General features: G+C 34.0%; 1 protein-coding gene and 1 pseudogene across 1 annotated transcript; both read left to right on the forward strand.

Moving 5' to 3' along the window:
• Positions 5,792-12,979, forward strand: LOC104779680 (probable carboxylesterase 7). The gene is made up of 3 exons (XM_010504076.2): positions 5,792-5,876; positions 10,413-11,226; positions 12,931-12,979. Exons 1-3 carry the CDS (start codon positions 5,801-5,803, stop codon positions 12,977-12,979), a joined length of 939 nt encoding a protein of 312 aa, XP_010502378.1. The 5' UTR covers positions 5,792-5,800.
• LOC109132628 lies at positions 13,968-14,954 on the forward strand (annotated as a pseudogene).

Raw genomic sequence — 15,891 nt, forward strand, 5'->3', positions numbered from 1 at the left:
TTTTTTAGTTGTCATTCTATAGTAAAAAATTTGTTTTCCAATACTTATCATTTTAAGTTTCCAATGCATATGTTTGGTAAAAATACCAATTTTATCCCAATTATTTTAATGCTTTTACCAATAAAAAAATTAGAAAATGTATTAAAGAATAGGTATAATAGAACATTGATCTATTTTCTTAATTTGTGTGCAAATCTCTAAAACCACAAGTAAAAAAAACTGGAGGGAATACTTTTTTTGGTCCGCAAATTCATATTTACCAGACTATAAAATTCAGCAAAAAAGATAAAGAGAAATAAAATTTTGCTTACTGATACGATAAGTTTACTAAGCTTATAAGTTATACCACACTTTAATAACTTTGTTGCTCAATAGTCAAAGTTTAATTGACTGTGGAAAATATGTTGTATAATACTTCTACTTCTAGCAGTGCTCACATTTAATTTCTTCGTCTTAAATTCTGTGTTTGTTTCGTTAGTCGCATTGTTCTGTCTCTTATCTCTTTCTCTTTTTGTTTTGAATCATCGCTAGACTTTGCACAGACAATAAATCATTCAAAACACGACAAACAAAGTGAGTTCTAAAGGCATTTATGTTCGTCAAATTAGAACAATAAACAATATAATATTAATAGTAATTTTAATATCTTTGCTAGAGGTGCAGTTTGGGGAGGTCCTTGGGAATCCCAAGTTGGGATGATGGATTTTACCACCGTGTCCAAAAAAGTAACAGTTGGAAGAAATAATTTCGGAGTGGCCTTAGTAAGGTTTGACTATGCAGACAGAGACAGTGCCACCACAGGAGTCCAACGTGGTAGCCAAAATCACGTCGTGGTCGTCGAGACGATACTTATTTAATTTGTTCTTCATAGTTTTTTTGATAACTCGTTAAATTCTTATATCTATAGAGGGGTCCAAAGACTAATTCCCAAAGAAAATAATATCACATGGATAAATCGTTCAGGTTTTCAAATAGGCCCTAAATAGTGGGTTCATATCCATATGAGCAAATGAATAAAGCTAGCAATTCTGCGTTTGGAGAAAATCAATCTTTCCTGGACCGCAACTCTTCCAACCAAGCTAGAACCACTAGCCCACCACCTCGTAATTTTTTTTTTTTTCATAGTTTGTATTTTTTAAAATCAAAGTTATTAACTAATACGGTTCTTCTTGTGGCTTTCGCTTGGTGAGAATGATTTCATAGAGGCAGTCACGGCAACATATACGAAGAGAATGATCACATCCATCTGTTTTCGGCTCCACAATCATAATCAGCAGCATCTCTACGGCTGGAACAACGGAGAGCCCTTTGAACTAGGAGGCGGCGCCAGTACTAGGGTTATTGGCTACCACGGCCGCTGCACCAACCGCCAAGTCACCGCACTCGGCGTCCATCTTTTCCCCGCCGTCTAGATCAGCGTTAATTACTTATAAATAAAACGTGGGCTCTTATGTTAATGGGCTGTTTTTTTCTTTATGCATTTTCATTTTCAGTTAAATGTCTTGGACCTTTGTCTATGTACAAGGCCGTGGAATTTAAGAAGTATGTTTAACTCGATTAACATACTTCATATATCTGCTAAATTTGTCATATAAATAAACCTAATAAGTGTCTTATTCTATTTGGGCGGGGATTTTAGTCTCGGTCTCTTTCATCTACGTACGTAGAGCTTGATTTAGTTATTACTGAGTCATTGCGATTTGATTCATATATTTTTTTTTTTACTTTTGGTTTCAACATACATATTCGAGCACCCAGCCACAAATTTCTCGAACACAACTACCCAAGGCCTTTCTTTCATCTGTGATTAACAACATGGTTCTCTTCACCCAAACTCTCAATGAATCATTGGCTGAATAAATCTGGAAGTAAGAGAAGCTCTTACAATTTGCTCAAAAGATGGTTCTCTCCATCTTTTGAGGCTCCGGTGTTACCAGACTTTGTCGTCTCATTGTAAAGATAGATAATCTGTTACAAACTTTGTCATATATGATATCAGAGACACATTTATTAGATTGTATATATTTTTCATGAAATGTTTGAATTCTTATTATTATTCTAAAAAAAAAAACAATAAGCAAACAAAACCAAGGAGTTATATGTACAAGGGATAAAGTCATAAAGCTTTATTGGAAAAAAGAAAAACTAAAGCCGGAGCCTCAAAGAGTATGAATCATATAAACAGAGCACATAACAGAGGAATCAAAAACGAAAAAGAGAACATTCCAAACTTGATGTAGTTGAGACCACCGTATTGAGCGAGGGGATCCGACATGTAATGAGTCTGATTAATGATTATACTTTGGTTCAATTGACACGGAGAATGCTGCCCGTACATGTTGATGCTTGTGGCCGTTGCGTACGTTCACGCCAAATGTGATCAGTCACTGCCTGAATGCTTAGCCGTAGTAGAGTGAAGTCGGCAGAGGGGATACATTTTGTCAAATCAAAACAGAGCTGTTTTTTACCATTGCCAATCTCAAACTTCAAAAACGATGATGCAAGTGTAAGGATATTGTAGGATATGATTTGGTAATCAAATCATATATCTTAGTTTGAGAATCAATGAGAAATCGTAATCACTTAATATGTGATTTGATTGAATATATTTATGAAGATTTTCATATATCATTTAAGGATATATCTTTGTGTGTAGATAGAGCCTTTTGGCCATTGATAATAAACAAGAAAACCTTTTCCAAATTATGTTTTCTTGACAGCAAGGTCACATTTATTAGTTTATTTTCTTCTTTCCTCATGTTCTTACTACCAAGCGCAGATACGGATACACTTACTCCTATATTTTGTTTATGGTCGCTGATTATTAATTAGAGACCACTGTTACTTCCTCAAAACGACCAACAACTCTTCGCTACTAGAAGAGAGACATAAATAGCAATCATCAATTCAAACAATGATCGATCACATATACACATCATGTATGAATGCATCAATTCCTTTTTAAGACTAGTTACTTGTTTGCTAAGTAACAACCATTTTTAATCAATTCGCATGAATAACCTTACGTAAGATGCAAGCTATTTTATCACCTGATAATGATAGCATATACTTTCCATTCATCAAGTTCTTAAGAAATATATATGCGGCACATATGTTCAGGATTCATACACTCAATTTATCCATAAACAGCTCCAGTTCTAATATAATGCAGTATCAATCCATCACTTAAAAAATCTTATGACGTCAAGCAGTCAGTAAGCTGTAAACACCAAATAAATACTCATAGAAGTGAAGTGAGCATGCAGGGAAGAAAACATTACATAACGATCTAAAAAGACAGATTTGTAATGTTTTCTAAAGAAGTTTAGTAGAGGTTTCGCGTTCTCTAGATTCTCAAGAAGAGCACGTTCAGCACAAGACCTATAGAGTTATGAACGTTTAAAGTGACAACATCTAGACCTAGTTCTAAAACTGATATAAACGAGGATATATCAAGGTTATGATTGTCTGAAGTGGTGACAACGGTTCTGTCTAAGTCTCTAAGAGAAGGTGGAGGAGAAGAAAAAAATCAATAGTGTATTAGAGAGAGAAGTGAGAAATTTTTCAGAACTATAGTGTTGAAATTGAGGATAAGGGGAGTTGGGTAACACTCACCTTGTACTCGTCAGTCTTTCATAGTAACTTGAAGATTTCACATTTCAGTTTCAAATTTAAGAAAACAGATCAATAAGTGCATTTCATGATTTTCATCTATCGAAAAGATGAAATGGACATACTTAGATTTTCAAATGCATATCGATGATTTAGGCAAAACTGGAAGAGAGAAGTGAAGAAATACATAGGGTAAAGAGTGAATCTCAAGTCGAGTTGAAGATTTAATGTCGTATCTTAAGGCGAGGTTCAAAATTGAGGGTCTTTTCAAAATATTTCCTCAAAAGAAAATAAATGTAATTTTTTTATGAAACGATATAATTTATTAAAAACAAAGCAATAATATAAAAAAACTAAGACGATGTCAAGAAAAAAAAACTTTTACATATAAAATCTATGTGACATATTTCTATTGATCGAGTTATTTTTTTTTTCAATATTAATTCACATATAAATTCATTTGAGTTTTAATGCTTCTTTACAATCTATCTATATGTACATTTTCAAAGATATTTATGAAATAAATCCTGGATTTGGTACTTATTTACAGAAATGTCATTGGGTTAATTTTTTTAATTTATAATTTAATGTATAAATTTTAACAACCAAAATTTACATTTTACAGAAATCTATACATTAACACAATTAATTGTCGAGTATAAAATTTTCTAGCCGATATCACGGATTCACGGCTTCTCTCCAATAATTTTTCAGAATGATTTTTAGAAACAAACCAGATATTACAAGATATCTCTTTCCATCGTTTCCTCTAATATCTGTAAAAATCATATTAAAGAAACAATGATAAATGCCAAAGAGTATAATATTCCTTCAATTTTCCAAAATAAAACCGATTACAAAAGATTTTATACCTAATTTGTTTCTAAAGCCGTGATTTTGGCATTGAAAGATTATAAGAATTATCGACCTAATGATTAGCTTATAAATACTCTAAACCATCACGCCAATTACCATCATCACTAATACAAAACACACAAAAGCTTACTTAGAACCTTGAAGATCACCTTAGTTCTCTTCACAATGGAAGATGGTTTTGTTAGATGAATAGGTAAAGATCTACCTATTAAATACGACTACTAATACAGTTTTTCTTTATTCATTTCAGGGTACAAAAATTCATTCCTTAGTAAAGAAGGATTTGGGTTCCAAATATGTGAATAGGCTCCATGTTGGTGACTGGATTTTCGTCAAGACATTTGGGTGAAGAAGGTAATCATAAAGGTTGATGATTAGAACTTAAAAATCTTGCTCTCTTTCTATGCTTTATTTGATTCTTTAAGTTACTTATCTAATCAACATATAATTCATATTAACTAAACAAAACCATTTACGTAGCTCTAAGCGTGAGTCGAGTCTAAAAATCCGATTGATGAACTACTAATAACACTTCTATTTTTTTCTTTTTCGGGTCATAACGCAGTCTGTAAGGAAATGAGAATCAACTGGATAACCATGTTCACAAGCATCGTGAGATTCAACTGGATAACCATGTTCGCAAGCATCGTGAGATTAGAGGTCTCGCATCACAAGTAAAGAAGAACAGAGGTTTGCGTGGAAATGGTCATAACAACCACACTTGAGCTGCTTGGTAGTCCACATAGTCATTGTACACTATATAATATATAAATAATATATAGATATAAGAGTTGTACATTTAATAAATATAAAATATTAACTATATATATATATATATTAAGTTTACTAAACTAATATTATATTATTATTTTTAAATTAACCCCGCGATGTACCGCGGGTTCCTATCTAGTTGTAATCTATTTATGAGAAGGATTTTTTTCTCTCCCTCCCCCTCCCCACATATTATAACTATTATTACTTTCTATAGTCTTTTGGATCCAATTGGTGACCAGAAAAGAAATGAAAAGGAATGTGTTGATGATTAAATATTTAAATTTTACCAATCTAATCATCAATTTATTATATTTTTAGTTTTTAACTTTAATGTCCAGAACCGGATCAAATTCCATTCCAAACTGGACAAAAACAATTGCAAAATTGAACCAAATAGACCGGAGAAAAACCAAAACACTCTCGTCTTTTTTTTTTTTTATCGTCAAGCACTCTCGTTTATACATAACAATAACACTCTCTATCTTCTTTTCATCATCTCCACTCATCTCTCCTTCCATATCTAATCCAATCATTAACAATGGATTCCGAAATCGCGTTCGACAGGTCTCCGAGTTACCGAGTCTACAAGAGTGGACACATTGAGCGTCCCACTTGTTGATGTATTCTAAACTGAGTTTTACAACAAGATGAAAAGAAAAGGAAAATGACATTTATGAAAGGCAAAGATGAAGATGAAGATGTTGCTGCAGTCGTTGCAATAGTTCAGAGTACTACAAGAAGTAGTTCAACGAAGAAGATAATGTGGAGCTGAAATAGGAAAATCAGCTAAGGCGGTTAATATTCAAACCATGAAGGTTATGAAGACTAGGAGCTTTGAGAAGAGTCTAGAAGCATGAAGAGTTTCCTTTTTAGTAGAAAAGGAAATATGAAGAAGACTTTCCTATTCCATAAGAGAAAAGGAAATTCGCAAAGAGATTTGGCAATTCCTATTAGGATTAGAATAGGAATTTAGGCTTGTATGGCCACGACCTATTGTGTATAAATAGGGGGCTAAGCCTTTGTAGAGGGTAGCAGAAAAAAGAGCAAGAGAATTCTTAGACATTAAGGTTATGTGGTTTCTTGTAAGAAAGGATAACGCTTAAGGGGACTAAGGGGTTTGTCTTGAGAGGTTCTTGGATTTTGTATAGATCCATGAACAAGAGAGATTAGATAATTGATTGAGTGAAACTTGTTAGTTTACTAAACAGATTATCTAATAAAGAAGTTTTATTTTGAAGAACCCCTGTCTTAGTTTGTGTCTCAGTTTCCATACATATCAATAGCTCTTGCGTTTTCAATTGGTATCAAAGCGGCACTTGTGAGATTACATACAGGTGAGATCCTGTGGAGAAGATGGAGAGCTATTATGGACTCGAGTTCGGTTCAAGAGTAATATTAGGTGATGGAAACTATGGTTTTTGGAAATCAAAGATGAAGGCGGTTATAGGAGGCATTGATGTATATGATTGGAAAGCCATTTTGGAAAAGTGGGAAGAACCAAAAATCAAGGATAAATCAGGAGTGGAATTTGCTAAGCCAGAGAAGGACTGGACTAACGACGAACTGAAGAAATCAAAATATAACGCCAGAGCACTCTCTGCTATTCACAATAATGTTGGAAGAAACCAGTTTGAACTGATTCAGGGATGTGAAACAGCAAAAGAAGCCTGAGATATCTTGCAAACTCACTTTGAAGGAACTACTAAGGTGAAAAATTTAAGGAAAGACATGTTAGCTTCAAGATTTGAAAATCTAAAGATTGAAAGCTATGAGTCAATATTTGATTTTAGTTCAAAGATAAGTTCTTTAGCCCAAGAAGCATTGACTCTTGGGAAAAAATACAAAGACAAGAAATTGGTGAAGAAATTTCTCAGATGTCTGACTACAAGATTCATGGCATACAAGACTGCCTTGAGTATGTCTCATAACACAAAAAATCTTAGCTTTGGAGAAGTGGTTGGTATGCTTCAAGCTCATGAGATGGAACTGGAAGGTGAGGATAAACGAGACATTTTTGCTCTTGAAAGAGAGAATCACGAAGTAGAAGAAGAAGATTCGATTGGTTTGTTGGCTCAGAAGTTTAGTCGAGTGTTGAAAGAAACAGAACAAGAATTAGGTCAGAGGAGGTTCAGCTCGATCAAAAATAATACAGAGAAAGGTGAAACTTTCAAGAAGACATACATGCAATGTCATGAGTGCAGAGGATATGGACACTATAAGAATAATTGTCCTACAATCAAAAGAAGAGAAATTAAATGTTTTATGTGCAAAGGTATTGGACACACTCAGCTAGAATGTGATAATGATCGGAAACTTAGAAAAGAAATATCTAAACTGAGAGTTAAAGATGATTTAAAGGAAGATAATGATAATGAAATAGTACTAAATAAGCTTGGTGCATTCTTGGGAGTCGCTACATTTGCTGAAGGAGAGGAAGTTTCAGAATCTGAATCTGAAGGAAAACAAATAGATGAATTTACAGAATGTTACAAGGAGGTGCGTGAAACACTGATTAGGATTGGAAAGGAAAATCAGACCTTATTAAAAGAGAAGCGTCGTCTTGATGCACTTATTAAGTCACTGCATATTGAATTGAGCGATACAAAGAAAATCAGTCAAGAAAGTGTAACATTAATGAAGGACAAGCAGACTGTCTCCACTAGAACAGGAAAATCTAACAGAAGTTTGGGATATACTGGAAAAGAAGGATTTCAAACAGGGCTAATCAAGTTTGTAGCTGAAGGTGTAGCTCTACCAAATCAATACAAATCTGGTAGTAATACAACCAAACATATTGGTTGTTTTTTTTGTGGGAAGAATGAGCACATAAAAGCATATTGCTATAGATTCAAAGAAAGAGTAAGTAGACTCATACATCAAGGAAAATTTATGTGAAATGGATTTCATAATCAAATATGGGTGAAGAAATCTGATCTGTATCAAATGGCATCAAGTATGTGTAAGAGAGTGGAACATCAGATTATTGATGATGGGAGTTCACATCATATGACAAAAACCTGGAGCAATCTACAAAGTGTTAAGAAAAAAGAAGGAATCATTGGAATCATTCTCAAGCAAAAGAAGAAACCTGAAACTGACTCTAAAACTGCAACAGAACGTGAATGTGTAGAAAATCCTAATTCTGCATCAGAGAATACAATTGACATAGAGACTGCAACTGTCATTGCAACAAAGAATGCAACTGCAGCAGAGACTGCAGCTAGGACTGAAACTGTTACTAAACCTACAAATACAACAGAACCTGCAACAGAAGATTACAACAAGGTAGAGATTGTCAACTACACAATGTTGTATAATAAATGGCTTAAACTAGTTGAGGAGAATTTAGTGTTGACAAGGGAGAAACTCAAGTTAGAGGCTAAGGTTGCTGAAATACAAAAATGTGTTGTAGAGAAAGAAGAAGAAGCATTACAAGCTAGAATACAACTTGAAGAAACTCAAAAGAATTTGAGAATGCTTAATAATGGCACAAAACAGTTGGATCATATTCTGAATATTGGCAAAACTGATCGATATGGTCTTGGATTTAAAGGATATCATTCAAAATCAGATCCAATGTTTGTCTCTGCTGGTTATTAGAGAGAGCTACATCAATGGGGGAGAAGAAATAAGAAAAGAATATATGGTCTACATTATCAAAGTCAAAGCCCAGAAAATCAAAAATAAAAAATTTGCTTGTAGATGATCATCATCGCATGGTTATTTCTTCTTCGTTTTCTTTGGCTGCAAATTTTGGATCATACGTCTGAAAGGTGTTCTGGAATCTTGAGAGCGAGATCTTTTCAGTGATATAAATAACGTGTTTGGGTTCATGATAGTTTCATAGGAAATCGTTTCTGAATTTGGATGCTCAGAAGATTGTCTCACTCTAGATTTGTCATAGGAATCTTGCCATATCTTTTAAACCATAACTGTAAATTGTGATCTGTTTCTTCCTATGGCTTCATATGAAGGTTGTTGATTTATCAACCAAGTTACATAATTTTCTGGGTTGGTTTACTACTCTGGTTATTCTCTGTTTCAAGACAGATAAGTAAGAGTTGTTACAAGAGTTCTTTTATACTGGAAAGGAAACAGTGAGTGTGTCAACCTGTGAAGATGTTATTAACTTGTGTGTGCTCACAAGCAGGGGGAGAAGAAGATGGTTTTTGATGTTCAGTTCTTTGTTGGAATTATATTGTGCTTGAGAGACACACAAAGTTAAAAAGGGGGAGATGACATAATACAACAAAGTGATTCGGATGTAAAACAAAGAATGACATTTTCATCTGAGCATTAAGTATGTGTTTTGGTTCTAAAACTCAATCATCAAGGGGGAGATTGTTGGTGTTATGAAGATCGAGTTTTAGATGCTGCAGAGATATTTACTTGGAGATTAAGGGAGAGTTTGGAGATCATCAAAATAGTAGTTGAAGCTTATGTTGTGTGAAGCTTGGATTGTAAAACTCAATAAGAAAGGGAGAGATTGTTGATGTATTCTTAACTGAGTTTTAAAACAAGATGAAAAGAAAAAGAAAATGACATTTATGAAAGGCAAAGATGAAGATGAAGATGTTGCTGCAGTCGTTGCAATAGTTCAGAGTACTACAAGAAGTAGTTCAACGAAGAAGATAATGTGGAGTTGAAATAGGAAAATCAGCTAAGGCAGTTAATATTCAAACCATGAAGGTTATGAAGACTAGGAGCTTTGAGAAGAGTTTAGAAGCATGAAGATTTTCCTTTTTAGTAGAAAAGGAAATATGAAGAAGACTTTCCTATTCCATAAGAGAAAAGGAAATTCGCAAAGAGATTTGGCAATTCCTATTAGGATTAGAATAGGAATTTAGGCTTATATGGCCACGACCTATTGTGTATAAATAGGGGGCTAAGCCTTTGTAGAGGATAGCACAAAAAAGAGCAAGAGAATTCTTAGACATTACGGTTATGTGGTTTCTTGTAAGAAAGGATAATGCTTAAGAGGACTAAGGGGTTTGTCTTGATAGGTTCTTGGATTGTGTATAGAACAAGAGATATTAGATAATTGATTGAGTGAAACTTGTAAGTTTACTAAACATATTATCTAATAAAGAAGTTTTATTTTGAAGAACCCTTGTCTTAGTTTGTGTCTCAGTTTCCATACATATCAATAGCTCTTGTGTTTTCACCACCATCACTAACCCCACAAAATGGCATTGTCTCGAAAGACGTCGTCGTCTACTCGCCGGATAAAAACCTTTCCGCCCGCGTCTACCTCCCGGAGAAAGTGATCGATGAAAAGCTCCCGATGCTCATCTACTTTCACAGTGGTGGTTTCATCATAGAAACAGCTTTCTCTCCGACTTTCCAGGATTTCCTCACATCCGTCGTCGCCGCCGCTAATTCTTTAGCCATCTCAGTAGATTACCGCCGTGCACCAAAGTTTCCGATTCCGATCCCGTACGAAGATTCATGGGATTCTCTCAAATGGGTCTTCACTCATCATATCACCGGATCCAGTCCGGAAACTTGGATAAACAAACACGGCGATTTCAACAAAGTGTTTTTCGCCGAAGATAGCGCCAGTGGGAACATAGCTCATCATCTCACGACTCGGGATAAAACAAAGAGACTCTATTGTGATAATTCTTTAATCTCTAGGATGATCTTGATTCATCCGTATTTTTGGGGAGAGACTCCAATAGATGAGTTTGAGGTTAGAGATGTAATAAGTTGGGGAAGTGCGAGTCCGAATAGTAAAGACAAAGTTGATGATCCGTTGATCGATGTGGTCGTATCAGAAGACTCTGACTTATCAGGGTTAGGATGTGGAAAGGTTCTTGTGATGGTAGCTGGAGATGATCTGTTAGTGAGACAAGGTTTGTGTTACGCGACCAAGCTGAAGAAGAGTGGATGGGATGGTGAAGTTGAAGTCATGGAGACTAAAGATGAGAGCCATGTTTTTCATTTGAAGGATCCTAAGAGCAAGTTCAAAGGTGGTTTTTAAGGAGTTTTTAAGAGATGCTTAAGATTAAAAATTAATCAAAATACATGATAAATGTTGAAATCGATTCTAAGTTAAGCATTTTTATAATCCTTTAGTTATCATATGTGTCGGTCCGTCATTGGTTGGTGAAATTAACAAAAGAAAAAAAAAATTGGCCGAACTTTTTTTCTCCTCTCTCCTTCATTTCATTCCATTCTAGCCGATAATCGTTGAATTGAGAGAGTCCGTTGAATTGAGAGAAGATATGAGTCAGAAATGGGTTTCTAATCCGGCGAGCGATGTCGGTGACAACTTCGGCGATATATGGTTCCTCATTTGCAAACANGGTTCCTCAATTGCAAACACCAAATCGGGAAGTAAAGAAATCGATGAGTTTGGTTCAAGGACGCTCCAATCTTGTCCCCATGGTATGCATATCTCTGATTTGAAGTATAGATCTTTAATATCTTCTGAATTAAGAGTAGATATTAGAAAATTAGAGTTTTCTGATTTATGAATTGATTGGTAAAATTAGGATTCTTTCGATTGGGTATTTATTTTAGCAAAATTAGTGTTTACAACTGTTAGTAGCTTGTGAATTTGATGATTTGAGGGTTCAATGAATTTTAGCAAAATTAGTGTTTAGGATCAGGTCTTCTTACTTCTCTCTCCTTTGTTTCCTCTGTTTGTATACGTTCAATGCTTAACATATGAAGCAATGATACAACAGATGAAACCTGCTCTCCCTGCACTTGAACTACTTCTTCATTCAAACGATGAAGAAGTCGTAAAAAATGCTTGCTTGGCACTGTGACATCTCTAATGGTTCTGAAGATGGTATCCAAAGTTTGACTGAGGCTGACTTTGTCTCAAAACTAGTTCAATTTCTCAAGTTAGTACTTCTCATAACATATTTAAACCCTTTGTGACATGTTTGGTTGCTGATGGCTGATCAATTTTTTTGTTTTTGTTTGCATACACCCTTCTCCAGCGGTGCTTGTTCATTTACTTCGTAAAGAAGCCTGCTTGCTGGGTGATTTCAAACATCACTGTAGGCACTAAGAACAAGATTCATGGGTTTGTACTTTTTTTTGTATTTTTGAGACATTTTTTTGAGGTTTTGTCTTTTGGTCTATGTTTGTTGATAATCTTAATGTCAAGTTGTGGTTTTTTTTGGTTGGAATGTATAGGTTTGGATTGAAAAAGATAGATAAAGTTGTGGCCTTTATCTCTGATGAGAGCTTCTTGTCCAATGCCGGATCTAAGCTCCAAGTAATAATAACTATCTCCACTTCAGATTTTCTTTTGTTGCTCATCTTGTTTCATGAATATTGTACCTATCCTTTTCTCTTGCATTTTGATAAACAGAGTATGCGACGTTTTGTGGATCCTCCTGTCCAGAATGTGTTGATATCTCAGCCAGATCAAAATTGGCCAATGCACAAGATGAGGCTGAGAGGTTATTACATCCTGTGTGAAGATCTCTTGAGTTTCTGACATCAGAGTTCCATTTTCTGAACTGATTTCAGAAGTTGAAATATGTTTAGACTGTTTAGCAACCCAAAATTAGAATCTACCGTACCATTGGAACATGTCATTTTACAGATTTTTAAAAATGTTTTTAAATTAATTATTTCCAATATTATAATTACAAACATGCTTAAATACTTTTTTTTGGCACCCAACCGTTGAACATGCTCTAAGAGTGTTAATGCTCGTCAAGTTGTGATGAAACTTGCTGAGTTTATTAATTAATGTGATCTATTTTATTAACTCGATCACCTAAAGTTATATGTATTTCGAAAAGGAGTATAATTATATTGTCAAGTCACAATTTTACTTTTGAAGGTTGAATATTTTACGGTTTAACGTATGCATGCCAGCAATTGATAGGAAAGACTATAGTTTTATTTAACTTTTAATGTTTAAATGCATTTTGCTGTTTATTATATGATTAAAATTACTAAGGGGTCATTGTTTTTTGGAGTTTAATGGATTTGAAAATTCAAACAAAAAATAACTCATCTTTGTAGAATGAGTCAAATTTACAAATCCTATGTCATTTAGTTATAAATTTTAAAAAATCTAATGAAGTCCAGTGTTATTGAACTAATGATTTAAAAACTACTTTTATATCACTATTTTAAAAAGTATTTTGAGGACTTGATTTTTAATGATAATTAAATATTTGAGAGAATTTACTTAGTAAAAAAATACATAAATCTAAATTTCATGGTCTTAGTTAGAATTTAAAAAAAAAATACAATAAATCATATCAACTTTTTTAAAATCAATGAAATCATATAAAAACTCATAAAAGTCAAATCATATAAAATATTAGATTCTGTTTGTCCAAAAAAAAAAATATTAGATTCAGTACAGCCCCTTAAAATATAATAATTTAGTGTAATTGTTTTTTTTAGTTATAGAAGTATGTTTTTTAAAAAATAAAGTAGATCATTTTTGTTTTAAAATGTCTTGTATAATTTCCTATAATAATTTCTAACATTGAAGAAAATTGTTTAATCTTAGATAGTTAGTTGTACAACTAATTTAAAATGTCTTTAATTGTAGAAGTATATTTTTTAAGATAAAAAGTAATTACTTTTCTCTTAGAATGATATTGTATCATTTCCTTATCATATTCTTTAATATTATTTAAGGTCAAGCACATATTTTCTTTGGTTCTAAACATTAAAACCAAACCCTAGGTCCACAGAATGCTCGGGAGGTAAATGCATACATGGATACATTGACCGATTTGATGAGAGAGGAGACACAAAAAGTGTCTGAAAATCATGATTGGTCCAAGCTTTGTCCTGATCTTTTGAGAATGTTCATCGAAAGCCTGAGGTCTCATGATTTTTACCGAGCAAAAATTGTTTGCTTAGATTGGCATTCCGTTTGGAAAACATGCGTGAAGCGGCCTCTGCGTCCATGGCGGATCATATACAAGAGATTCTTTGATGTTGTTCGATCCCGTCGAAGACAAGATTTATACGAAACTCATCGGAATTTCGGACAAGAACTATTATTATATGGCTAGCTGTGGGAACTGGCTCTTGATGGTAGATTATTCTCGTCTTGGTTTCTATATTTGTAACCTGTTAACGGGCAAAAGGATCGATCTTCAATCAATGGAGTCTAAAATTGGTGGTGCAGAAACGAGATTTGAGCAATACGACCGTATGGGATACTTTCTCGTCGACCTTAGAGTGTCGGACGAAATATACGAACGACAAGCTTTATCTCTATACTACCGATTTTTGATATAGAGATTTTTGATCTCTCTGGAGATTCCCCTATAGAAGAGATCGAAAATAACCTGTATCGAGATTGTCCTTGTAACTACATTACGGGACCATTGGACACCATTTGGAATAGGAGAATAGCGATTCAGAAATCGGGAGAGGTTTTGATCATCTTGAGAGTTGAAAAAGGACATGAATGTTCCTTTTGGATCTTTAAAATGAATTTTGAGAGTAGAAAATGGGAAAGAGTATATTCTATTGGAGATGATGAGATGATTATATTCGGACATGGGGTGACAATAAAAGCACCGGTTCAAGATGTTGGTGATGGGGTCAAGAGTGGTTCAATCTGTTTCGTAGAATATGACCATCAGCCATATTCCGGTTTCTTCAATCTTGCCAAAGGTCAATTTATAAGGCCTAATAAATTTGATCATTTTATGAGTCATAGTCATTGGATTGTTCCAGGATTTGCTTAGTCTTTCTCTTGTTATTCTAATTTTTCTTTTAATTCGATTTAGCATGATTTGAAGTTATGTTCAAAGGGTTTAACTCCGAGTACAATTAAAAGATGTTATTTATTTCAATTATAGTATGTCGAAACCCAAATACCAATCAGTTGTTACACAACCACCGATTTTAAAGTATACATTGATATGTTGTTTCTAACGAATTTTGAGTTAAAAAATAAAATGCATAAGTACAACCTTAAGTTAAAGAAACTTCTATATAGACGATATTGATACAGAGATGTTCAAAGTCATTCCAACCCCCACCTTTTTTATTACCCGTACGTGATGCCTACGGTCACATAATTGGTGTCTACAATCTGGCTTAGCTGTTCCTTATCTTCTATAGACACATTTGTACTTTAACCGAACCGAACATTTGTGCTAAACCAATTAAACAGCTAGAAGTTTTAATTGGCTGTAGAGTTTCTGTTAAGCCAAAGAACAAAGAAGTAATATTTTATAGGGAAAAATGTCATTTAAACCATGAACTTTCAAATTTTGGTCATTTAAATCATGAATTTTGTTGTAGGCCATTTAAAACAACAACAATTTTTTTGATTAGTTTTTTTAAACATGAAGTTTCGTTGACCAAGCCAAAAAAGACATGACGTGAAATCCGATAGTTGACCTACTAACAGACGTTACTATGCCGTTAATCACTCCGTTAATAACAAAACAGCGTCGTTTTGATGGAAGTTTTAGTCCGATAGTTGATCTACTAACATACGTTACTATACCTTAATCGATCTGATTAAACCGATCGCCTAGCGTAATGGAAAACTGGAAACTTAGAAACGTAAAACGAAACTCTAGCTAAAACTGGAATGTATATATATATCGCATTAATTTAGATTTCTTGAGTTACAAAACCTAAAACGAAACCCTAAATTCAATAGAGTCCTCT

The sequence above is a fragment of the Camelina sativa genome, chromosome 4 (assembly GCF_000633955.1).
Source record: "Camelina sativa cultivar DH55 chromosome 4, Cs, whole genome shotgun sequence".
Taxonomy (NCBI): Eukaryota; Viridiplantae; Streptophyta; class Magnoliopsida; order Brassicales; family Brassicaceae; genus Camelina; species Camelina sativa.